The sequence below is a fragment of the Oncorhynchus mykiss genome, chromosome 3, assembly GCF_057628025.1.
Source record: "Oncorhynchus mykiss isolate SJ-2025 chromosome 3, ASM5762802v1, whole genome shotgun sequence".
In the NCBI taxonomy this organism is placed as follows: domain Eukaryota; kingdom Metazoa; phylum Chordata; class Actinopteri; order Salmoniformes; family Salmonidae; genus Oncorhynchus; species Oncorhynchus mykiss.
Genome location: NC_143024.1, coordinates 31,928,909 through 31,954,822, shown reverse-complemented (window position 1 = coordinate 31,954,822; position 25,914 = coordinate 31,928,909). Strand labels below are relative to the sequence as shown.

The 25,914-nt window shown below is 41.7% G+C and overlaps 1 protein-coding gene, 1 long non-coding RNA gene and 1 other non-coding gene across 4 annotated transcripts; all 3 read left to right on the top strand.

Moving 5' to 3' along the window:
• Window positions 1-2,487: 2,487 nt before the first annotated feature.
• LOC110512925 (uncharacterized) lies at window positions 2,488-7,519 on the top strand. 2 transcript variants are annotated; one of them, XR_016493695.1, is made up of 3 exons: window positions 2,493-2,621; window positions 3,110-3,304; window positions 6,755-7,519. It is a non-coding gene; the product is annotated as an uncharacterized LOC110512925 (long non-coding RNA). The 2 variants fall into 2 exon arrangements; XR_005041371.2 differs by lacking the exon at window positions 6,755-7,519 and having other exon boundaries at window positions 2,488-2,621; window positions 3,110-5,536.
• On the top strand, window positions 5,810-5,882 carry trnat-ugu (transfer RNA threonine (anticodon UGU)). The gene has a single exon. It is a non-coding gene; the product is annotated as a tRNA-Thr (tRNA).
• Window positions 7,520-7,655: 136 nt separating the features above from the next.
• Window positions 7,656-25,342, top strand: LOC110512912 (protein O-linked-mannose beta-1,4-N-acetylglucosaminyltransferase 2). The gene is made up of 2 exons (XM_021593013.3): window positions 7,656-7,950; window positions 21,980-25,342. Exon 2 carries the CDS (start codon window positions 22,054-22,056, stop codon window positions 23,827-23,829), a length of 1,776 nt encoding a protein of 591 aa, XP_021448688.2. The 5' UTR covers window positions 7,656-7,950; window positions 21,980-22,053; the 3' UTR covers window positions 23,830-25,342.
• The last annotated feature ends 572 nt before the right edge of the window (window positions 25,343-25,914 follow it).

Sequence of the window (25,914 nt, the reverse complement as noted above, 5' to 3'; positions counted from 1 at the left end):
CAGTTGGCTGATAAAATAGGTATGCTTGCCGCTGACTTTCGACGCCGATTTGCTGACTTTGAAGCACAAAAAAGCAGGTTGGAACTGCTCGGTAACCCATTTGCTGTTGACGTGGAAAGCTCACCACCAAACCTCCAAATGGAGTTGATTGACCTCCAATGCAATGATGCACTGAGGGCAAAATATGCGGCAGTGGGTGCTGCGGAGTTCGCCCGTTTCCTCCCCGGCACAATGCCCCAGCTGCGCATCCAGGCTGCTCAAACGTTGTCTATGTTTGGCAGCACATACCTGTGTGAACAACTGTTTTCTTTGATGAACCTGAACAAAACATCACACAGAAGTCGACTTACTGCTGAACACCTCCACTCAATTCTGAAGATTTCTTCAGCTCAGAGCCTTACCCCGAACATTGATAGAAAATATAGTCTACTGATGGTGCCTTGAATACCGGTTTCTTTCATTTAATGTTCATGTTATGGGGATATTTATATAAAGGAAATTTGTCTTTTGTGTCTGTTGAAAATTAAAGATTACTGACAGAGCCATAAGAAAATATTGCTTTATTTATCTGATCATATTGTAATATATTTGTTAGGTTTTCAGTAGGTTCAATTAGGTTCACTAGACTATATGCGTCATTTAAAAATGTTTCAATGAACATTCGAACAGTCCGGCCCTCGTCTTGTAGCTGATTTTTTTATTTGGCCCTCCGTCCATTTGACTTTGACACCCCTGTCATAGACTGTTCATAGACTGTTCTCTCTGCAAGGCAAGCGGTACCGGACCGCCAAGTCTAGGTCCAAGAGGCTTCTAAACAGCTTCTAACCCCCAAGCCATAAGACTCCTGAACATCTAACCAAATGGCTGCCCAGACTATTTGCATTACCCCCCCTCTTTTACACCGCTGCTACTCTCTTATCATCTATGCGTAATCACTTTAATAACTCTACCTACATGTACATATTACCTCAACTAACCGGTTCCCTAACACATTGACTCTGTACCGGTACCCCCCTGTATATAGTCTCGCTATTGTTATTTTATTATTATTTATTTATTTATTTATTTTTACCCCTTTTTATCCCCTTTTTATCCAATTGTTTTAGTAGCTACTATCTTGTTTCATCGCTACAACTCCCGTACGGGCTCGGGAGAGACGAAGGTTGAAAGTCATGCCTCCTCCGATACACAACCCAACCAAGCCGCACTGCTTCTTAACACAGCGCGCATCCAACCCGGAAGCCAGCCGCACCAACCTGGCAACCTTGGTTAGCGCGCACTGCGCCCGGCCCGCCACAGGAGTCGCTGGTGAGTAGAGAGCCCTTAACCACTGCGCCACCCAAAGGAGACCTCGCTATTGTTATTTTACGTCTGCTTTTTAATTACTTGTTACTTTTATTTCTTATTCTTATCCGTGTTTTTTTAAACTGCATTGTTGGTTAGGGGCTTGTAAGTAAGCATTTCACTGTAAGGACTAAACCTGTTGTATTTGGCATATGTGACTAATAAAATGTGATTTGATTTGTAGAGCTCTCCGCCATTGGACTCTGGAGCAGTGGAAATGCGTTCTCTGGAATGATGAACCACACTTCACCATCTGGCAGTGACCAATGACATTCTAGACGATTCTGTTCCAACTTTGTGGCAACAGTTTGGGGAAGGCCCTTTCCTGTTTCAGTATGACATTGCCCTCATGCACAAAGTGATTCATACAGAAATGGTTTGTCGAGGTCGGTGTGGAAGAACTTGACTGGCCTGCACAGAGCCCTGACCTCAACCCCATTAAACACCTTTGGGATGAATTGGAACTTTGACTGAGGGCCTAATCGCCCAACATCAGTGCTCTTGTAGCTGAATAGAAGCAGGTCAGCGCAGCAATGTTCCAACATCTAGTGGAAAGCCTTTGCAGAAGAGTGGAGGCTGTTATAGCAGCAAACGGAGGACCAACTCCATATTAATGCCCATAATTGTGTAATGAGATGTTCCACGAGTTGGTGTCCACACACTTTTGGTAATGTAGTGTATATACGCAGGCCAGGATAGGGTTTAGAATGGAATAAATAACTGTAGATAAATATGCCCAGTTTGTTGCTTTCTCTGATAGTAAACATTAGCTGATCACGCGTTTTTCAGATTTACAAAGTCAACACATTCTACAATATTTTCCATCTATGTTGAAAATTGGTTCACATGATGACATCAATATTTCAGGTATGATCCTTCAACGTTGACGTCAGTCTCTGAGTGGTTGGAATACCGTTGTTTTTGCACGTTGCCTCTCTGGAAATGGCAGATAGAATTTTCTATGGCGCACTGATATTAGAAACATGCCTCTAGAACACCTACTTAAAAAATGGAGTAACAGCCGCCACATTTTATTTTGTGTGTAGGCCTAGTGTGTACATGGATATTTGCATAATGTATGCATACAGAGCAGGCTCTATTTCTTTCAACCATCTCCAGGTGTATGTAGACAATTTGCGGTGATGGGGTGCCTCGAGTGTTGACTGGCGTTTAACTATTCTGATGGTAGCGCATTTAGGATATTGTAATCTATCGAGAAATACGAGTTAGCAGCTACCAGAATCACACCTTGAAAGTTTTATAGTTGCTTGCGAAAGGTAAGCTTGAGTTGCTCTGGTTTAATAAAAGGCCTAATGTTATAGCTACTGCTGTTGAAAAAGTCAAAGTTAACTACGTTATGGCCATGCATTCCCACCAGACAGCCGAAGTATCTACTTTAGAGATATCGATATTCATGTCGACATCTCTAACGCGCAGATACTGGGGCACCTTCAGACTAGCTACACACGTTCGCTACACTTCTGTGTGAGTAGTTAGCTATAACTTGTTGCTTACCACATGTAATTACCACCATTTTATTCAGTGCTGTTGTAATTTAAAGTGCAACCTATTTATATGAAAACTGTTTCACTCCCCTCCATTTTGGAGTCAGTCAGTTTGTCTACTTTGAACTTTGTCTTCTAATATATAGATTCGTCTGGGAAAACATGATTGTTGTATTTGACCATGTTTTGTCATATCCAAAATTGTAGAAATGTGTTGTCAAACGTGTGAAATTAATAAAATGTTCATCTGTTGTCAACAGACTTGCCTTTCTGGCTCGGTGGAACAGCGTTTATCAGTCCCCTGCGCACCCCCAAGTCTTATTTGCTGTGGATGGACCCCCATCTGGCGGACAACATGAGTACTGCACAAGCGGACGTGAAAAAAGACTTTAAAAAAATCAAAGATGGCGACTTGATTGTAGCACAAATGTCTTTAGTTCATAACCCTCTTGTTGGTAAGAGTTTCTGCTGTTTACATATGTGAAAGAGTTCAAGACACACACACTAAGCCTGACCTGTCATAGCTCTATGTAAAAGCTGCCTCTAGATAAAGATTTAAGATAAGTTTAGTTTCTACTAGCCTAGCAAATAGAGTTATGGGGGAAGGGAGGGGGGTATATAAAAGCCTGGTTTTTGTCTAACGACACCAATCACAGGCCCAGCACAGCCCACTACTCTACATAACCCCCAGCCTGCTCTCCGGCTCGGTAAAAGGCAACTGTTAGAATCTTTTAGATAGTACCTCCAAAAGTGCTGTGTGTGTATAGCGGATGATTGACTTGTGTTTTAAGTAATTGTGAGTATCAGGGTGCTTCCAGATATGAACTGTCAATGAGACTGCTAGTCTGGTCCTGTAGGTAGAGTCTGTAAAAATGGACTATTTGTGCTTGGAATGATAGAGAAGATTAGGATGACATGCGGTGTGTGGAGAAAGCAGGCACTCCTGTGGATGTTTGGTACCCTCTAGTGGTCATGTTGGGTAAGTGCAACAGGACAGCTGAACTAAACCCAGACCAATTTAGACAGTAAATCACTGATACCCAGACTAAACAACACCAAGGAGGCCGCGAGTTAATACATTTGTGACTCCCATCGGCTCTAACGTGTACCGGATCGAGTCCCCGATACACTCCTCTCCTTGGGTGGAGATCAAATGCAAGGGCATTCTCCAGGCAATTCGATAGATATTTCCCCAGTCATGCCACCGGGCATAGTGGGTTCCCTGGCTGCTCAAACATGAATCCTCTCTTGGACGTTATATGCGAGAGTGGTGTATCTGAGAGAATGCGTTGTTATAATATTGTAGTAGCCTAATTACGAGTGCAACTTAGAAATAACACAAACAGGCTATGAACAACATACCTTACACTGTTCTCGTCTGTTTTTTACGAGGAATGAGTTGGGCTTTAGTTGTCTGTTCCCCTCTTTTCCTATTCGACCAATATGTAACTGGAGGTCAAACCACACTTTCTGGACCAGACCCCTTGGTGTACTGGGATTCAGAGCTTGGAAGTTTTGGAGCTGGGCCATGTCCTTATCAGTGATGGGAGGGTGGCTGTTTGTGATATTTTCCTTGAATTAGCTGTTTGATGTTGGCCATAAATGCATGAATCGTGGTGGTAAATTTAGTGTCCTTCATAAGGCACCAGCTGTGACCGATGGGTGGGTCATTTAGAAACTGGTAGTGCCAGATAACTACTTATGCTGTACTGCTCCCCCTTCACGTTTCCTAAATTTCCATAAAACTGTCGGAGAAACTAATTAAACTTCCTTAGTGACAGTTTAAGTAAACTTTTTTCTTCTCTGTTAGCCAGCCCTCGAAGCAACGCACAGCCTAGTTTGTATTCTTAACTGTTTTTATTCGTTGCGGCTTTTCTCTCAATGCAGTATCCCCCAAATCTGCGTGCCTGGGCAGTATTGCCATCTGATTTTCCCAATCATCCATAGTCATGCCGCCAGAAGATCAAAATAAATGTTCCACTCATCCATTTTAGTTTTTGCAACAAAGTATTGATTTAGCCAGCCGACTGAAAAATATTTAGCATGTTGCTACTGTATGATATCCAGCTCAATTTGCTGTCTGTCTCGTTCGGACACATTCACTTTATATGGGACGGTGGAGACGGTGAGAACTTGTTCTCAACTAGCCTACCTGGTTAAATAAATAAAAAGATAAATTCAATATTGGAAAGGTCGGAGAGACAGACCGGTTTATACAAATCTCTGCTGTTGAGAACTAAATGCTAGTCTAAAAAAAAATGGGAGATAATGTCTAGATGCTTTTTGTAGTGGAGATTAAGTTTATACATTGACGCTCCCCCTATGGACCCCCCCCCCCCCATCTCAACTTACATTTAACCTGCACCCACCCAATGGACATTTATCATGTTACAGTTGTAAATATGTAATTATTAATTGTTGCTATTGTTTCATTCACTTCCCTTTGACTTGCACTGTAAGGACTTAAGATATTCACTGTACCCTGCATTTATATCTGCAACCCTGCTCATGTGACTAATAAACTCTCTGTGGCTCTGCTAGTACTCGCCACTAGAGTGCAGCAACAGACGATAGATAATATGCGGAGATGTTCTGTCAATGGCAATGCATTTTATGGTCTGTTGCTGCTCTCTAGTGGCAAGTCGTGGCAGTGCCACATGAGGTGAGTGCATTTTATTGCACAGGTCCAGTTGGCATGTAAGAATGTGTATTATGTTTCTCTGGTCTAAATCTCATGTAGATCATGATGTAATGGAAAGACTGAAAACCAGCAGACACTCAAGCCTAGAGTAGTTGACTTTGCTTCATATGCTAACAGCCTGTTTAGCTGGTTGGGCCAGACTGCACTAACAGCTGAGTGTGGTAGAGTGAGTGGCATGAGGTGTGGCCTTCTGTCTGTGAATTGGCAAGATCTGTTGTGATATGTAAATGACCTGTTGTCTCAAGGTGTGAGTAGGTAAGGCTCCATAGCTCAGTGGTTAGAGCACTGGTCTTGTAAACCAGGGGTCGTGAGTTCAATTCTCGCTGGGGCCTTGACTAAAGGGTCACATTTTTTAATCCAGGTCAGTACAATCCCGATTTGTGTTAAATTCTGCTCATGTATACATACCTTGTGAAGAATTATGTTGTTGTAGTAGTTTGTCTCATGTCAATAGAACAACCAGCACAGAAATTAAGTTTCTATCAGGTTAACATGTTACCATTTAACATTATCAATGCAAGCTCTCACAAACACCCAGAAAAACATTTAGACTTATTGTTAAATTTTTTATAGCGAGTTACTGAGTTTTATGGCTTCAGTCATGGCTCAATGGTTAGTGCACTGGTCTTGTAAACCAGGGGTTGTGAATTCAGATCATGCTGGTGGGGCCTTCCATGAAGGGTCATATGTTTCGGCCTGGCTGACGTGTGCTCTGGCAGCACTACATTGCCTAACATGCAGCCTTGTCTACACATTGCATTGGGGCAAAACAATGTGCGTATTAACCAAAAATAACATACAACTGTTATTTTGCTTCTCAATGATCATTCAATGCCACAAGATTTGATGGACAGACAGCACATCATTGAAATTCGCCAGAGTAGCCTACTGTTCCACCTGTGGGCAGATGACAAACAGATATTTTATTAATATCTTCAATGCCTGGATTGGGAGCTGGGGTGGGGCGTGTGTGGAGCTTTATCCCCAGGGGGAAGGGCCTCGCTTGAGAGACCAATGCAATCAATGTTGACATATGAGATGAATGTGTGAAATCTGTGGATGTCATTGTATTTGATCATGTCACCACTACAGATTTGTTTTGTTTCTGCATTTTATTTTCATTTATCTTTTTCTGGCAGAGATCAATGTATATGGCAGTAGGAAAGCAGTCCTACTTGAGCATTTGTTTCACTCCCCTTGTCAGTACGTCCAACCGACCTCACAACCGCAGACCACGTGTAACCACGCCAGCACAAGACCTCCACATCTGGCATCTTCACCTGTGGGATCGTCTGAGACCAGCCACCCGGACAGCTGATGGAAATGTGGGTTTGCAGAACCAAATAATTTCTACACAAACTGTCATCATCCTCACCAGGGTCTTAACCTGACTGCAGTTTGGCGTCGTAACTGACTTCAGTGGGCAAATGCTCACCTTTGATAGCCACTGGCACACTGGTATCTGTGACCAACAGATGCATATCTTTATTCCCAGTCATGTGAAATCCATAGATTAGGTCCAAATGAATTTATTTCAATTGATTTTATTCAATTGATTTCCTTATATGAACTGTAAAACTCAGTAACATTTTTGAAATTGTTGCATTTTATATTTTTTTGGTGTGGGTGTCAGTATAAACGCAGCCACTCTGTTTTATTTAGAGATTCAGCATGATTAATGCAAATGTAATGTCCCCTAACCCCCTGTCAGTAGGGTGCAAACTGTGATTAATGAAATGCCAAAGGAAATATGGAGCTGTGAGGAGAGCAGAGCAATGCAGTATGTTGAAATGTTTTCTAATATAAACATTCTCTATGCAATTTGTTATATGTGTATATAGCTTGTCCTGAAAAACAAAGTAGTTTGCACATGAGTGAATTGTAACTAGTGGTCTATGCAAGATAAACATAATACTAGAGAAAATTATAAATGTTCCATACTTTGGTCTCCATAAAATATACAATCAAATCGTTGTGCAAATTCCTGAACCTTGCATTATGTGGAATTATATATATATTTTAAACATTTTATGTCCTCTTACATTGTAATTATGGTCACATCAAGGAGTGTGGAGAAAGCGCCGATAACATCTCGCGAGTTTTGGATGTGGGATTTGACTTTGCAGTGGGTGGAGACAGGATAGCAAGTAGAATCGAAATCGCCTTTTTGACAGCTAACATAAAAAATACTGTTTAACTTAAACTTGATGAATGAATGCGTTGATATTTCGTACTGTTGCACCTACATCGAGGCATATCGTTAAGGAGGTTCGTTCTATCACGTCAATCCTCTGGAACGTTTCTGCGGAGAGTATGCTCTGGAGCTTGTAATGCTGCCTTAGCTGAAACGTTTCAGCTACAGTGAAGAAAATACCTTTTCAGTTTAATCGAAACTCCCCGGTAAGAATAAAAAAAAACGTTTTATCGGTGCATGTCATGGTTTCAATGTGATGTTTGAAAACTTAGTTTCAAGACAAAGTTTCGAATTCAAAAGCAATGCGGTCATTGGCAAATTGTCTTGACGCCAGTGTATCAATGTATTCTGCTCATGGCATAACACATTATTTTAACGCAAGAATGTAACGTTAGCGGTTTGCTTGGACAAATTATTCTATGGCTTCAAATATGAACAGGACCTGTTTCTAAGCAGCCCATGAAGTCTTCATGAATATCAGTCAAGCTTAGTCCTACAAAGGCTATACGTGTTTAATCATAACTATTGTAATCTGAACCCTGACATTGTTATCAATCGCGATTCTTCATTAACACAGTTTTGTCTAGGCCTTAACAAGACTGAAGTAAACACGTTTGTCCTGTCATTATGAGGGTTCTGTGTGTTCAACTCAATTCTGGATGACATAAAAGGGTAACTGCTAACACAGTTTGGTCAGGTAGTATTTTCTGGTCTGGGATTGATTAATCCTGGAATAGATTTAGCTACACCAGGGTAATCACAAACCCAAGTAATTAATCCCTTACATTTTCAAGAATTTCCTAAATCGCATACAGACAAATCCATGTTGACTGAGGATGACGTTTATGAAAATCCCACCAACTAAAGTTGAAAAACAGCATTCTTGAGGTTTTCATATTTCGTTTTTGAATCGACCTTTTTTTAATACATTTTTTACAAGATTTTATTTGATGTCTTATAAACAATACAGCACATACAAACGACTACATCCTACAAACATCACTCCTGTCCAGACCTACTTGAATCCCGTGTTTGATTACACATTAAATTAATAGTTTCACAAATAGGCCTAGCCAACACTATTTTTATTTTATTTATTTATTTCACCTTTATTTAACCAGGTAGGCAAGTTGAGAACAAGTTCTCATTTACAACTGCGACCTGGCCAAGATAAAGCAAAGCACTTCGACACATACAACGACACAGAGTTACACATGGAGTAAAACAAACATAGTCAATAATACAGTATAAACAAGTCTATATACGATGTGAGCAAATGAGGTGAGAAGGGAGGTAAAGGCAAAAAAGGCCATGGTGGCAAAGTAAATACAATATAGCAAGTAAAACACTGGAATGGTAGTTTTGCAATGGAAGCATGTGCAAAGTAGAAAATGAATGAACTATGAATTATTAATTTTTTAAAAGTAGGCTATCATGACTTCTGCAATATGGACCTCTCTCACCTGTTGCTCTTGGTCTCAGGTGAGTGGGTGCTGCTATAGCCTACATATCATGAAAACAGCCAACCTGTCCTAAATATGAATGCCTAATTTTCATGGCCTCGGTACTTCTGTTAGGAAGGTCATCTATAGTGAATGGGAGCTCAGCTGGCAGCCTGTAGTTGAGGTAGATGAAGTGGAAGTCTGGGGGAGTTGATGAGAGAAGTGTGTATCTGAATATTAGGAAAGTAGCCTAATTCGTTGGTGTATTATTGACAATACACAGTTTCTGCTTTTTAGGATATCTGTGTAATGCACACTTCCTTTTAGGCCTATATATGAGATACCTATTCTATTTTTCTATGTCATAGTATTGCATTTCATTTTCTGTCCTTTTAGAAGTCTGTCATGTTGCTGAATTATAATGTGCTATGCTGCAATGTTTCCAGAGGATGTTCTGTCCTCGCTTCTGTCTGACATTTCTCCTGAACCTGCAGAATGGATGCATCAGCCAGCATTTCTCATGGGCCCCCCTGGGGCAACAATGACTGGAAACAAACCAAGTACTGTCAACTTTAAGGAAAATAATCTAGGCTATTAAGGGGTTTATAAGTGATTTTCTTTTAGAATTCAAGGGGTGCATTTTAAATGATTGGAAACCTTACAGGCTACGGTGGCTTTAACTGCATCTTGGTTTTTGTGACAGTGGCAGGATGACAGTGTGTCCCCAGCAGAGCGAAAGCGAGGGAGAGTATGGTACAGCTGCTAATGTTGTGCGTTGGTCTGTAGCTCTAGCTAACATGAGCGCTAGGAGGCTTGATCCAACCTGACATGCCACAATTGGGCCAGGAATAAAATGACAAACGGGGACGCCTCAAATGAGCCTGGAGGACACAGGCAATAAACTAGCTGAGAAGAGCGGTCTATTAAGTGGTTCTTTGTGAGAACGGAGAGGTGAGCAAGTTGTCCTTCAAAAGGATGAGGATGCAGAGCAGGGAGGGAATCTCCAAGGTGATCCTGAAGGGACAAGCCAGCGACAGGCAGTGGGTAGAAATGCCAGAGTAAGATACTAACAGCGCTGTTTACCTATCGTGGAGCGGGAGCCTTATTAAAATGCATTAGAATCTCCAGGCTGCTGCTTCTCCCATCCCCATCATCAGGGTGCTTATCATCTCCAAGGCAAACGGCAATACAAAACACTAGGGAGCTGTGCAAGGCCTGTCAGCCAAGTCCTGATAGAGAGACCTGGCACGCTCAGCCTCAGCTCAGTCGCTACTGCTGTGATGTCATCAGAGAGAGGCTTAACAACATTCTCCTTGGTTACTGCTGCTACTGCTCACCCTTTTGTAACCAAACCCATATAGGAGCAGTTTGGAAACACTACTGTCTCCTGCTCCCATCACTACAAATGTCAGAGGTTTGATCATGTATAGATGAGAGATTAGTGACTATGTAAAAAAAAAAAAGAGTATGGTCATTTCCATCTAAAAGAACCCATGTGAAGTTCAAAGGAGTATGGCAAATCTTTTTTTATTAATTAAGGGACATATACTTTTTTTTTAATTTTTAATTTTTTTACAATTTTCCATCTTAAAATGTAGGAGTAAGCAAAGATGGAAAAGGGGTATTTTTTTGGAAAACCTCTACCAGGAATAGTCTAAAGGTATTAGATATACAGTGCCTTGCGAAAGTATTCAGCCCCCTTGAACTTTGCGACCTTTTGCCACATTTCAGGCTTCAAACATAAAGATATAAAACTGTATTTTTTTGTGAAGAATCAACAACAAGTGGGACACAATCATGAAGTGGAACGACATTTATTGGATATTTCAAACTTTTTTTACAAATCAAAAACTGAAAAATTGGGCATGCAAAATTATTCAGCCCCTTTACTTTCAGTGCAGCAAACTCTCTCCAGAAGTTCAGTGAGGATCTCTGAATGATCCAATGTTGACCTAAATGACTAATGATGATAAATACAATCCACCTGTGTGTAATCAAGTCTCCGTATAAATGCACCTGCACTGTGATAGTCTCAGAGGTTCGTTAAAAGCGCAGAGAGCATCATGAAGAACAAGGAACACATCAGGCAGGTCCGAGATACTGTTGTGAAGAAGTTTAAAGCCGGATTTGGATACAAAAAGATTTCCCAAGCTTTAAACATCCCAAGGAGCACTGTGCAAGCGATAATATTGAAATGGAAGGAGTATCAGACCACTGCAAATCTACCAAGTCCTGGCCGTCCCTCTAAACATTCAGCTCATACAAGGAGAAGACTGATCAGAGATGCAGCCAAGAGGCCCATGATCACTCTGGATGAACTGCAGAGATCTAAAAGCAACACAGCTCATCACCCTGAACACACCATCCCCACTGTCAAACATGGTGGTGGCAGCATCATGGTTTGGGCCTGCTTTTCTTCAGCAGGGACAGGGAAGATTGTTAAAATTGATGGGAAGATGGATGGAGCCAAATACAGGACCATTCTGGAAGAAAACCTGATGGAGTCTGCAAAAGACCTGAGACTGGGACGGAGATTTGTCTTCCAACAAGACAATGATCCAAAACATAAAGCAAAATCTACAATGGAATGGTTCAAAAATAAACATATCCAGGTGTTAGAATGGCCAAGTCAAAGTCCAGACCTGAATCCAATCGAGAATCTGTGGAAAGAACTGAAAACTGCTGTTCACAAATGCTCTCCATCCAACCTCACTGAGCTCGAGCTGTTTTGCAAGGAGGAAGGGGAAAAAATGTCAGTCTCTCGATGTGCAAAACTGATAGAGACATACCCCAAGCGTGTTACAGATGTAATCGCAGCAAAAGGTGGCGCTACAAAGTATTAACTTAAGGGGGCTGAATAATTTTGCATGCCCAATTTTTCAGTTTTTGATTTGTTAAAAAAGTTTGAAATATCCAATAAATGTCATTCCACTTCACAATTGTGTCCCACTTGTTGTTGATTCTTCACAAAAAAATACAGTTTTATATCTTTATGTTTGAAGCCTGAAATGTGGCAAAAGGTCGCAAAGTTCAAGGGGGCCGAATACTTTCGCAAGGCACTGTATATAACACTCATATTGAAGGAAACACCCCTTACCAACAAATATCAACACTTTATATTTAGTTTTGGATACATTTTTCTGCCTTTAAGTTTCAGAAAAATTGCCTTGTTTCTTGAAATTCTGTTATCAAAAACCCACATGTTTAAGATATTTTCTAATTTCTCTCCCTCATTAGGAGGGGAGGATAATGGAAGTTCACAAGTAACAAATAAAGGTAGATCTATTAAGTAGTCAGTGTTTTTTTTTACTGATATCAATTTGGTTTATGAATTATTGTGATTATAACTTGATTGGTAACGGAATAAATAAAGAAACCGCTAACGGAATTTCTGCAGTTGAATTGGCAGTTGAATTGGCTACAACAAAGTAAAGAATACTGAACTATACTCTAGTGGGCACACTAGAGTTAGGTACACTATAGTACTGTACTTTACGGTACTCTACTTGACTACTGTACTTTGCTGTACTCGAATGCTCTCTGCTGTACTGTACTCTACTCTACTGAGCTCTACTGTGGAATTGCCCAGATGCTGAATTGTCTTTACTATTTCAAAGACCTTTTCAGCTTCCCTGAAACAAGGGCTATTTTTTTAAATTGTCTTTCCTTGATTCCTCACGTCCTCTCTCTTTGCCTCCCCGACATGCATTGGAGAAGAAGATTAGACAAAGGAACCTCGGATCTTCTGTACATTTTAAGGAGGCAAAGAGAGAGGATCTGAGGAATCAGGACAATTAAGAAAGAGCCTTGGGATTACTAGGTCACCCAGGGACATCTATAAAGACAGAACTACTCCAGGCTTTGTGCTTTTTGTCTTCTCAGAGAGACAAAAGTAGAAAGCCATTTGTATTGTAAAAGCATAGAGAGAAGTCAGGTGAAACCTCAGGCTAGAAATGTGTTGTCCAGTCTGGCTGGTTTAACAGTTTTTCTACGCACGGCATATTTACTTACTGTATCGCCTGCCTGCTGCCTTCTAAGGGAATATTTACTTTTCTTAATGCCTGTTTCATTATTTATAAGCAGCATTCAGTATAACAAAGATTTTGGGACTATTAGGGGAAAGCAGATGTGGGTGAGTTGGTTGACTGAGAAGCGTGGTGGGTGGGTGGGAGCTCTAGGGAGACTGAATACTGATGAAGTGGAGCTGGAGCGGTAACATTAAGCCAGACAGAAATATCATTTAAATGTGAAGCATTCCCAGTTGTAGCCCGAGTTCATGCATGCATATGATTATGATTGGAACTATGCTGACCTTTCTGCAATTGGATAATTTTACTCTTAATGTAACATTTACTTCCTCACACAGAAAATGTCAAGCAAAAAGCGCTCTGTTTACTCTTCATTCAGAGTGTGTTATTCCCCGCAGCAACAGAAGTTAAGCTATGTAAGGACATCAGTTTTCCAACAACCCAGGCTGTCAATGTCTATTTAGGCCTAATAATTAGTTCAGTAGACATGTAGTTCTATAGTATACATATTATAAAAATGTTTTTAAATGATTTAGTCCAGGGGTTTTCAAACTTTTATTGCCCAGAGACCCCCAGCCAGGCAAACCAGGGACCTTCATCATATGTTAGCAGAAAAAAAATGTAACCATGTCTTATCAGGTGAATGACAATGGCAAGTAGAAGTAATCAACATTTTAAAGTGAAGAGATTTTTGTAGACAGTTATTGTTTTGACATCCACAAAGTTCATTGGGAGAGGAAATATAAACTAACAGTCTATTGGCGGCATAGATGTTTGCTGTTATAAAGCACATTTTCTGCAAATCTACACATTTTTCCATTGAGCTCAGAACATTGAGGTTTTGAAGCTAATTTCCAGAAATTCTACACAGTTTTGCATGGAGCTGAGACAATTTTGCAGTTTTAAAGCTAATTTCCTGCATTTCTATGCATTTTGCAATGGCTAATGCTGTGTTCCTCTGCAAAAAATCAATGGGCATGTGCCCAGAATGCCCAGTTTCTCTTCTCCTTGACTGTATAGCTTTTTTTTTGTTAGTTCTCAAAGATGGTATTATAAAAAACAAAGTATGTGTGTGTGTATGTATGTATGTATGTATGTATGTATGTATGTGTATATATATATGTGTGTGTGTGTGTGTATATATATATATATATATATATATATATATATATATATATATATATATATACACACACACACACTTTATTTTTATATATACACACGCACACATTTTGAAGTCGGAGGTTTACATACACTTAGGTTGGAGTCATTAAAACTAGTTTTTCAACCACGCCACAAATTTCTTGTTATCAAACTATAGTTTTGGCAGGACGGTCAGAAATGTACATACACTAAGTTGACTGTGCCTTTAAACAGCTTGAAAAATTCCAGAAAATTATGTCATGGCTTTAGAAGCTTCTGATAGGCTAATTTACATAATTTGAGTCAATTGGAGGTGTATTTCAAGGCCTACCTTCAAACTCAGTGCCTCTTTGCTTGACATCATGGGAAAATCAAAAGAAGTCAGCCAAGACCTCAGATTTTTTTTTTTGTAGACCTCCACAAGTCTGGTTCATCCTTGGGAGCAATTTCCAAATGTCTGAAGGTACCACATTTATCTGTACAAACAATAGTACACAAGTATAAACACCATGGGACCACGCAGCCGTCATACTGCTCAGGAAGGAGACGCGTTCTGTCTCCTAGAGATGAACGTACTTTGGTATGCTCAAAGTGCAAATCCCAGAACAACAGCAAAGGAACTTGTGAAGATGCTGGAGGAAACAGGCTCCATCAGCGTATCACCCACCACGACTGCATTTTGAAAACCTATATACTGTTGAAGTCGGAAGTTTACATAGACTTAGGTTAGAGTCATTCTGTACGCTTTCTTGAATTTGGTCTGGATTTTGGGACTGTGAAAAGACCCCTGGTGGCATGGCTGGTGGGATAAGTGTGTGTGTCAGAGCGTTGTGTAAGTTGACTATGCAAACATTTTGGGATTTTCAACACAATGTTTCTTATAAAAATAAGTGATGCAGTCAATCTCTCTTTGCCAAGAGAAACTGGCATGCATCGTATTTATATAAGCCCTGAACAGTTATTCTAACATCTTCAAAGTGCGCAACAGAATTAGGTAAGAAGGACTGCACATCGCTGCTTCCTCGACTTGCATGTTCTGTTAATATGAATTACCATAATCTAAATGTGATCTGTCATTCTCAGCATTATGGGTGGACGCCCTGATTTTAAATGCAGCCGGTCAAAATGTCAGGTGCCATATTCTCCTAACGGAAACCCTGCCATGGTGGTATTCTGTTGCAGCTAGTGATATTAATAAAATAATTTTTCACATAAAATCACCCAACCTGTATAAAAGACACCTGTCCACAGAAGCAATCGATCAATCAGATTCCAAACTCTCCACCATGGCCAAGACCAAAGAGCTCTCCAAGGATGTCAGGGACAAGATTGTAGACTTACACAAGGCTGGAATGGGCTATAAGACCATTGCAAAGCAGCTTGGTGAGAAGGTGACAACAGTTGGTGCGATTATTCGCAAATGGAAGAAACACAAAAGAACGATCAATCTCCCTCTGCCTGGGGCTCCATGCAAGATCTCAACTCCGTGGAGTTGCAATGATCATGAGAACGGTGAGGAATCAGCCCAGAACTACACGGGAGGATCTTGTCAATGATCTCAAGGCAGCTGGAACCATAGTCACCAAGAAAACAATTAGTAACACACTACGCCGTGAAGGACTGAAATCCTGCAGTGCCCGCGAGGTCCCCCTGCTCAAGAAAGCACATATACATGTCCATCTGAAGTTTGCCAATGAACATCTGAATGATTCAGAGGACAACTGGGTGAAAGTGTATTGGTCTGATGAGACCAAAATGGAGCTCTTTGGCATCAACTCAACTCGCCGTGTTTGGAGGAGGAGGAATGCTGCCTATGACCCCAAGAACACCATCCCCATCGTCAAACATGGAGGTGGAAACATTATGCTTTGGGGGTGTTTTTCTGCTAAGGGGACAGGACAACTTCACCGCATCAAATGGACGATGGATGGGGCCATGTACCGTCAAATCTTGGGTGAGAACCTCCTTCCCTCAGCCAGGGCATTGAAAATGGGTCGTGGATGGGTATTCCAGCATGACAATGACCCAAAACACACGGCCAAGGCAATAAAGGAGTGGCTCAAGAAGAAGCACATTAAGGTCCTGGAGTGGCCTAACCAGTCTCCAGACCTTAATCCCATAGAAAATCTGTGGAGGGAGCTGAATGTTCAAGTTGCCTAACATCAGCCTCGAAACCTTAAATGACTTGGAGAAGATCTGCAAAGAGGAGTGGGACATAATCCATCCTGAGATGTGTGCAAACCTGGTGGCCAACTACAAGAAACGTCTGACCTCTGATTGCCAACAAGGGTTTTGCCACCAAGTACTAAATCATGTTTTGCAGAGGGGTCAAATACTTATTTCCCTCATTAAAATGCAAATCAAACATTTTTGACATGCGTCTTTCTGGATTTTTTTGTTGTTATTCTGTCTCTCACTGTTCAAATAAACCTACCATTTAAAATTATAGACTGATCATTTTGTCAGTGGGCAAACGTACAAAATCAGCACGGGGTCAAATACTTTTTTCCCTCATTGTAGCCTACTTTGTCTGATTTTCACAAAAAACACTAGATAGAAAATGTATTTCACTACATATAATGGACTTCAAGGCCGTCTCTTAGTAGTGTGTGTACCGCAATATTATCTGGAGCACCAAAATGTAGGCTAATTGAAGTCATTGTGCCTGAATGGTTATGACAGTGAACGGTTGTGCAACAAATCTTATCTAGAATATCTTTCTAGTTCTGTGTTCCTAGTAACAGGATGGCTAAGCATTTATTTTTTTTACTTGTCCTGTCATTTCTGCGTGCTGGTTACGGTGCCAGTCTTTTTTTTAGAAAGTCCAGATTTATTGTCAAACTGTGCGAGACTTTTCATTACGCTATGTAATCATTAATAATCCACTTCTTAAATTGAGTGTTCTGTTTTTCCTGAGTGCTAGCATGTCCCAATAGATCCTACCATCCTTTTCTATACATCTGTATAATTCAGAATTGGAATAAAATATTACACAACAGGATATTTAATATGGAAAGCATCATGGGGTGCCTCTTTAGGGAGAACACTGGGGAGTGGAGCGGTGGAGTTTGGATCCACATTTTCGCTCACAAAAACTTTTGATCTCCAGCCGAAACCTCAGTGGGTCAGTGCAGTGTTAGCTGAAGATGATGCCATGGAATTGCCTGCTAATTTATCACAGAGGCAGGCTGACGTTTGGAAAAACCTTCAGTACTTGGCACAGTGGAATTGCAGTGGGCCCTGCACGCATCCCTGTGGGCCGCCTGTGTGCATTGAGGAGGATTAACGCTCACCACTGGCACCATTGCCCTTGTCCTCATGGATTGGAGGGCAATGCTGCTTTAGGTCTTCATGCTGTGACATTTAAGCAGCAAAAAAATGCATTGAGCACTATTAGCCCATTTCTCATCCTTCGTGAATGAGTAAAATGAAGTGGTATTGTCTGAATATCATACCAACTTAAACGCATGTAGGAATTGGTTAAATGGGTAGGCTAAAAGGGAAAGTCGAGGGGTTTAGGAAAGCCGAGGGGTTTGTGCTATCTGCCTATACAGGTACATTTGAAATCTTAGAAGTAATTTCTGGACCTAAATCCCATGTAGGGGGCTTGGTCAAAGAGGAACCCTGTAGGTAATTTATTTTTCAAATGGCACCCTATTACCGTTGTAGTGCACTTCTTCTGATCAGGTCACATCAAAAGTAGTGCACTGTAAAGGGGATATGGTGCCATTTGGGACAGCCATGTACTCCTGATGACATCCAGGTCATGAAGCCTATAGGCCCAGCTGTCAAGGTCACGAGCAGTGTCTAACTATGGGCTTTAGCCCCCTGTCAGTACAATATGGGTCAGTGGGCAGAGGTGAGTTAACCAAACCTGTCTCCTCTGCCAGTTCCCTTGGCAAATGGCGATCCAAGTCAAATATTTGGGGGAGAGAAGAAAAAAGGAGGCCCCAAAAGAACGATGGGTGTCACTCAGTTTATCTTCAAATGTAGTGCAGTTCACATATGAGTATTCTGTGTACCAGTACATCTGCATTGCTATCATATTGTATCTATAGATGGAAGCCCTTATCTCCATCTATAGATACAATAAGACTTTTCCCACCTGAATTAGTATCATGCTCTTTTGCTTAACTAAATCTCAAATCATAATGAAAAAAAGTTAAAAAGCTCTTGGGTGACTGATCTTTTTCCTATAACTTAGCTACAACTGCAGGGTATTACCACAAATACTGAGCCTACTACTACCACTGACATATTGTAGCCTATGTATTTGGATGTCAAAATAGCCTTAGGACTTTGCCTGCCTCTATTGCAGCATATGAGAGCAGATATGGAAAGAGAATGAGAGCAGCAAGAGAGAGTGAAAGAGAGTGCAGGGAGGGAGAGATGGAGCCATCATGTCTTTGTTCAGTCTGGCTTCTTCCTCCAGGGCCCTTGGGTTGGCTGGCTGCTAGAGGAGAGAGAGTCCGGGGCTTAGGAGAGTGTAAGGCTGGCTGTGTCCAATGGGCCCTGGTCAAAAGTATTGCACTAAATAGGAAATAGGGTGCCATTTGGGACTGAGACCGAGTCAGGCCAGAGATACTGGAGTTCTTTATGAGCTCAGTCTGGAGAGAAGAGAGAGAGAGACAGGAAGACCATGGGGGGATGGCTGCTCTCTGGGGATGCTAGTGGCGAAGGAGGATTCTCCAGGAGTTTTTAGGATAGAGTGATTTTACAGAGGAAAATTTTAAGAAATCAGAGGTGCATGTGTGTCTGTCCAAATGTGTGTTAGAAGTGGCAATGCCCGTTCATTATGTTTCCATGATATCTGCTCTATGAATCTTGTGCTCCATGTCTGCTGCTCAAAGCATTAGAGACATTGAGGTAGGATTAACCTGGAATTATTTTACTCAACATGGGATTGAAGTATAGATGGGCTTGGCTGCAAAATAGACTTGGGTGGTATCCAGATTGTCCTACCTTCAAACCAACCTTGTGCCATCCTGGGATATTCGGTAATACCGGCGCCGCACACAAGGGGCACTATTTTCAAACCCCACTGAGCCTCTGTAATACCAAGGTTAGCAATGCTAACAAGTACATGGAAAATACCATAGTGATTGCTAGTTAAATGAAAACGAGCGCATGCAAACATTTTTACAGTCTCTGATAAACTGTTTGCAGGACAGATATCACAGCTCTTAAATGTTATAAAAGTAACAAATTCTGCTCACAGTTTGCTGCACACACAAAACTAATATTAGACAGCAAGGTAGGCCTAAAAACCATATGTAGATTGTTTTCAAGTTTATGGGTGATTTATCTTGATTTTTGAAACTTTTTCTCTGAATAAGCTTTGTTGCACAAATAAGGTCAATTCACTGGATTTGAAACAGGAATAATCTAATGAATTCAGGGATTATAAATATAAGCCTTTGACCCACTAATGATTTAATTATTTTATCAAAATAGTTTAACCTGCTTTTTTTGCAATAATCACTGATTTGGCTTTCAAAGCTTCATATGAAAATCAATTTTTGTTATAAATTTAACCAGAATCATGTTTTATACTCATTGCACATTTATAAAACATAGACTAGATGGCTAGCACTTAAGTCTGTGTCTAAAATCCTACTAGCGGTACGTGGTACTCCAGCACCAGACAAACTGAGCATTCATTAATTTCCCACAATCATGTTCATTGATACTTCCATTTTCATAGATAACTAGGTACTAAATCAGCAAACCAAATTCACATCTTCAGAGCATTTAGCTCTGCAAAACGCAGCATCACATGATGCAAAATTCATCATACGGGCCAGATCTCTGTATTTTGAAAGTTACATCTTGAAAACTTGGGACTATGTCAACAATGGACTAATGAAACAAATACCAAAATATAGTTTTTGGGTGGGGGTTTTCCTTTAATAGTTATAAGATATTTAGCTGGCAAACATTTAATTGTGAATTCCATACTTTAACTAGATCACCTGGCGCATGCTGCACAACAATGTGACTCACAAAGCTCCGATGTCTTGTTGTTGTGTGCTTGTAAACAAGCGTGACTGGGGACTACCGGTAGGCCTACACTTCATAATGAATAATAATGTGAGAGGTGAAATGAAGAACGTGATCTGCTTTATTTCCTAACCTACTGCACAAGTTGACTGCAGGTATTTACTTAAAAAATATTTGGTATTGAAAAACCATCCCGTGGCTATTACCAAATACTCTGGAATACGGCATATACAGTATACCGAAAAAGCCTACTGCAGACCGTCTGGCTCCAGAGAGAGGAAGGGAGTGTATTTAGTGTCTACAGCCCAAAGTTGAAGGTTAGGGAGATGGTCCGTAGATTCTGATGAATATTATAGATGCCAATGACTACGCTAACTCTCTTGACTCTTCTTTTTGAGTATTGCTAAATTATCATGGTGATATAAAGCATATTTTAAATGAATTGTTTAAGTCTCAAACCTGTATGTTATTTACTCAACTTTTTTATACTGGAATAATTATATTATTTTAATCTCAGCCGCTATTATGGAAAGTGATATTTATAGTATTCCAGGCAGAGGCTAGCCTATTGAAACATTTGTTCTTGTAGCAGTCAACCTTTTAGATGACTACTTTCCCACATAGTCTGGAAGCAGCTGCTTGGGATCTGAATTAGTGTCTGCATCCCAAATGGCACTGTATTCCCAAGATAGGGCTGCAGTGAAAAGTAGTGCACTATGGGTCCTGGAGTGATCAAAAGCAGTGCACTATATAGGGAATAGCATTTGGGACGCAGATAGCCAGTCTCACCACATGACTCACTTGTTCTCTCAATATGCAGGTTAGTGTAGTTTTAAGAGGAACTTTTCTTTTCCCCTTTCTCACAATGTCATTCATCAAGACATAACCAGGAGGGAAATGTGATTTGAGGCTCTAGGAATGCCTGTGCTTATCCACCAAGGTAAACAAAGGATACGTCCCAAATGGCACCCTTTTCCCTAGCCAATACAGTGCACTACTTTTGATCAGAGCCATATGGGTCCTGGCCAAAAGTTGTGAATTTAAAAGGAATACTTTGAGATTTTGGCAATGAGGCCCTTTATCTACTTCCTCAGAGTCCGACGACCTTGTGGATACCATTTGTATGTCTCTGCGTCCAGTATGAAGGAAGTTAGAGGTATTGCGAGCCAATGTTAACTAGCGTTGTTAGCTATTCCCATAGACTTCTAGTCATTGCTTTAACTGTAGTTAGCAATTGAGCTAAAGCTAGTGAGAAACTACCTTCCAACTGCATGCAGAGACATGAAAATGGTATCCACGAGTTCATTTGACTCTAGGGAAGTAGATAAAGGGCTTCATTGCCAAAATCCCGGAGTATCCCTTTATTTGGGACGCAGACAAAGACTTTTTCAAGGGAAGGGACTTTGATCCCTAAAATTTTAATTGTTCTACCGGTATGTAGACCTTCATCAAGCACTGAAAATAATAGGCTTACACTTTGTTTGATATTATTTCTATGTTTACTAAGTCTGAAATATAGTATGTTCAGTTGGAAACATGATATCAGTAATATGCAAAAAATTCTCTCTCTCCCCCCCACCCCCTCTCTCACTCTCGCTCTCTCTCTCTCTCTCCCTCTCCAGGTGTATCGGCGCCTGGCTAGCGGGAGGCGGAGCATGCATGTGAGATCAGAGATCAGATTGGACGTGGAGCTGTGATGCGTGCGGCGAGCTGCAGGATGAACGTGGCGGCCATTCTGAATGGCCTGCTGGTGTCGGTGGTGGCAGCACTGCTCTGGAAGTACGTCAGGCTAAGCGAGCACGCTGCAGTACTGGAGGAGGAGCTGCAGCTGACCCGCCAGTCCCAGGAGCTGTCCCAGGCCCGGATAGACTACCACGCCGCTCTGCTCGCCCTCCAGGAGCATGGCACCCGCATGGTCTGCACCGGCAAGATGCACACTGACCGCATCTGCCGCTTCGACTACCTGTGCTACTGCACCGAGGCCGAAGAGTTTGTCTTCTTCCACAGCAACTCCTCCTTCATGCTGCCCAACCTGGGGCCCCGGCGCTTCCAGCCGGCCCTGCTGGACCTGTCCTCTGTAGAGGATCACAACACCCAGTACTTCAACTTCCTGGAGCTGCCCGCAGCTGCCCTCAAGTTCATGCCCAAGCCTGTGTTTGTCCCTGACGTCACCCTCATCCTCAACCGGTTCAATCCGGATAACCTGATGCACGTGTTCCACGATGACCTGCTGCCCATCTTCTACACCATGCGGCAGTACTCTGACCTGGATGATGAGGCCCGCCTGGTCTTCATGGAGGGCTGGGGTGAGGGTGCACACTTTGACCTCTACCGCCTGCTGAGCAACAAGCAGCCACTTCTCAAAGAGCAGCTGAGGAACTTTGGAAAACTTATGTGCTTCACAAAGTCCTACGTGGGCTTGTCCAAGATGACCACATGGTACCAGTACGGCTTTGTCCAGCCACAGGGCCCCAAAGCCAACATCCTGGTCTCTGGGAACGAGATCCGCCAGTTTGCCTCATCGCTGATGGAGAAGCTCAATATCACCACGAGAGGAGGAGAGGAGAGTGCAGCGGAGGAAAAGGATGAGTACTTCGTAGTGTTCAGTCGCTCCATCAACAGACTCATCCTGAACGAAGCGGAGCTGATCCTGGCGTTAGTGCAGGAGTTCCAGATGAGAGCGGTAACGGTGTCTCTGGAGGATCAGAACTTCCCCAGAATCGTCAAGGTCATCAGCGGGGCCTCCATATTGGTCAGCATGCACGGGGCCCAGCTGGTCTCCTCTCTCTTCCTCCCCCGGGGGGCCGTCGTTGTGGAGCTCTTCCCCTATGCGGTCAACCCAGAGCAGTACACCCCTTACAAAACCCTGGCCTCTCTACCAGGCATGGATCTGCAGTATGTGGCCTGGAGGAACATGGTGGAGGAGAACTCTGTGGCCTACCCAGAGAGGCCCTGGGAGCAGGGAGGTATAGCCCACCTGGATAAGGAAGAGCAGGATCACATCCTGACCAGTAAGGAAGTACCCAGACACCTGTGCTGCCGCAACCCTGAGTGGCTCTATCGTATTTACCAGGACACCATAGTGGACATCCCTTCTTTACTAGAGGCTCTCAGAGCGATCGTGAAAACCAGGCCCAACCTGAAGAAGGCCAAGCCTGCCAGCACGGTCCACCCGGGCCGGGTCAGAGAGCCCCAGTGCCAGACATCGGTCCAGGCCACCAACGAGGCCAAGCTGACTGTGTCCTGGCAAATCCCCTGGAACCTGAAGTACCTGAAGGTCAGGGAAGTGAAGTACGAAGTGTGGATCCAAGAGCAAGGAGAGAACACGTACATGCCTTATATTCTCCCCCACCAGAACTATACCTTCTCTGAAAACATCAAACCCTTTACGACGTACCTGGTGTGGGTGCGCTGCATCTTTAACAAAAACCTCCTGGGGCCTTTTGCCGATGTACTCATGTGCAGGACATAATTTGTGTTGATCTATACAGTTACAAGATTGTGACTGCTTGTTCCAGATGATCAGATATTGGGGTTTTGGATTACTGAAGGTGATACTAGAAAGGTTCTGTATAAGTTCAGCCAGTAGTTTTGAAAGTAGCGCTCACGAGCCAAAAATGGGTCCCAGAAAATTGTGCACAATTGTATACGATGTCATTCATTTTGTATGATATGTTACGTCCTGCACAATAAATGTATATTTCCTACAATTCGTATGATATGTTACGAATTTGTAAGTGCTTAAGATCCCGTTCAATCTCATTAATATGAAAATCTGTGATTGAGGATAGTCTCCAATTTGAGGATAGTTGATATGTGATCTGTATCTAGGATGAGAGACAACCATGTCCTCACACAGAGAGTGAAATGCAATGGAAGTTCAATGGCATTTAGCATGGGACGCAGGAACACGAGTCACGATTTAAGGATCGTCTGTACCAATAGCAGAAAGTGCTATACAACTTATCTTTTTGAGATATAGGAATTTCTTTAATATACTTATTTATGAGCAAAAATATATTTTTATTAGTCTTAAAACACTGAACCTGTACTTATTTGAGTATGTAATGTAGGTTTTCAGCAAAGCTCAGATTTGATTGGTTTGTGATTTGTTATCTGAGAAATCACAACTTTGTGGCTTAGCCTACCCTCCTGCACAAAATTGTAGCTTTGTCATGTTGCCTTTCTAATTGTCAATTTACATAATTGTTTGAATAATGTTGCCAAAACCTTAAAGGGATACTGTAAGATTCTGGCAATTTTCTACTTACCCAGAGTCCGATGAACTTGTGGACACCCTATGTATGCCTCTGCGTGCAGTATGAAGGAAGTTAGAAGTAGTTTCGTGAGCCAATCCTAAATAGCATTAGCACAATGACTGGAAGTCTATGGGTATCTGCTAGCTGGGTATCTGCTTCAGGTCTGGACAATTCCAGTCCTCGGGGGCCTAATTGGTGTGACACTTTTCCCCCATCCCTAGCAAACACACCTGATTTTAAACTAATTCAATTTTTAACTGAAGCTCATGATTAGTTGATTATTGGAGTTAGGTGTGTTAGCTGGGGCAAAAGTGTGACACCAATCAGGACCCAGAGGACTGGACTTGCCCAGGCCTGCTAGCTGCAAATACCCATACACTTCCAGTCATTGCGCTAAATCCAGTTAGCAATTATGCTAGCACAAGTTAACAACTTCCTTCAAACCGCAATCAGAAACATATAAGAAGGGTGTCCATGAGTTCATCTGACCCTGGGGAAGTAGATAAAGGGCCTCATTGCCAAAATCCCGAAGTATCCCTTTAAGAGAAACCAAAATGAATTTGAAAATGTGGTTACCAGGCAGATAAAAACTTTCAAAGAGTGTGTCCAGGAAAATGTTTGCAGTTTTCTAAAGATGCGGACTAAAACATGCATTATTCCTTCAAATGTAGCAGTATTTTAAGAACAGTGTTCCTCTAAATGAAAATAAAGAGAATATGTCATGTATTTATGTGAAAGGTTCTGTTGCTATGCGGTACAGTTGCTAGATATGCGAGGGTTAGTTCTATTTCTTTCAGAAAAACTGGAGCTTCTTTAATCAGTTTCTTTGTCATTGCCCTGTGTGTCAAAAGATACATACAAAAGGTTCATGTCACTTCAGTGTCCCCATTACAGCAATTCTGAGTTCAATTGTCCTATTATTATTTTTTATTCAGTCTACACAGTTGCAGAAAATGATCAGAATTCCTTTCTTACTATTAATCGGTACCATTTCTGATTGTGATCATAGAAAATTTGTGCAGATTATATGCATGCATAAACTTGTGAAATAATTAGCCTGTGATGCTTTGGTAATGACTACTATGCCCTGAATCAAACTGGAGTAATAACCCATTCCATGGCTCATCAATGCTGCTAACCATGCGTGATTCAGTGTCTTTATCCCAAATGGCACCCTCTTCCCTTTATAGTGTACTACTTTTGACCAAGAACTATAAAGGTCACCAGAGCCTAAAAGTAGTGCTCTATAGGGAATAGGGTGCCATTTTGGGACTCAGCCCAAGTCTATATGATGGTGT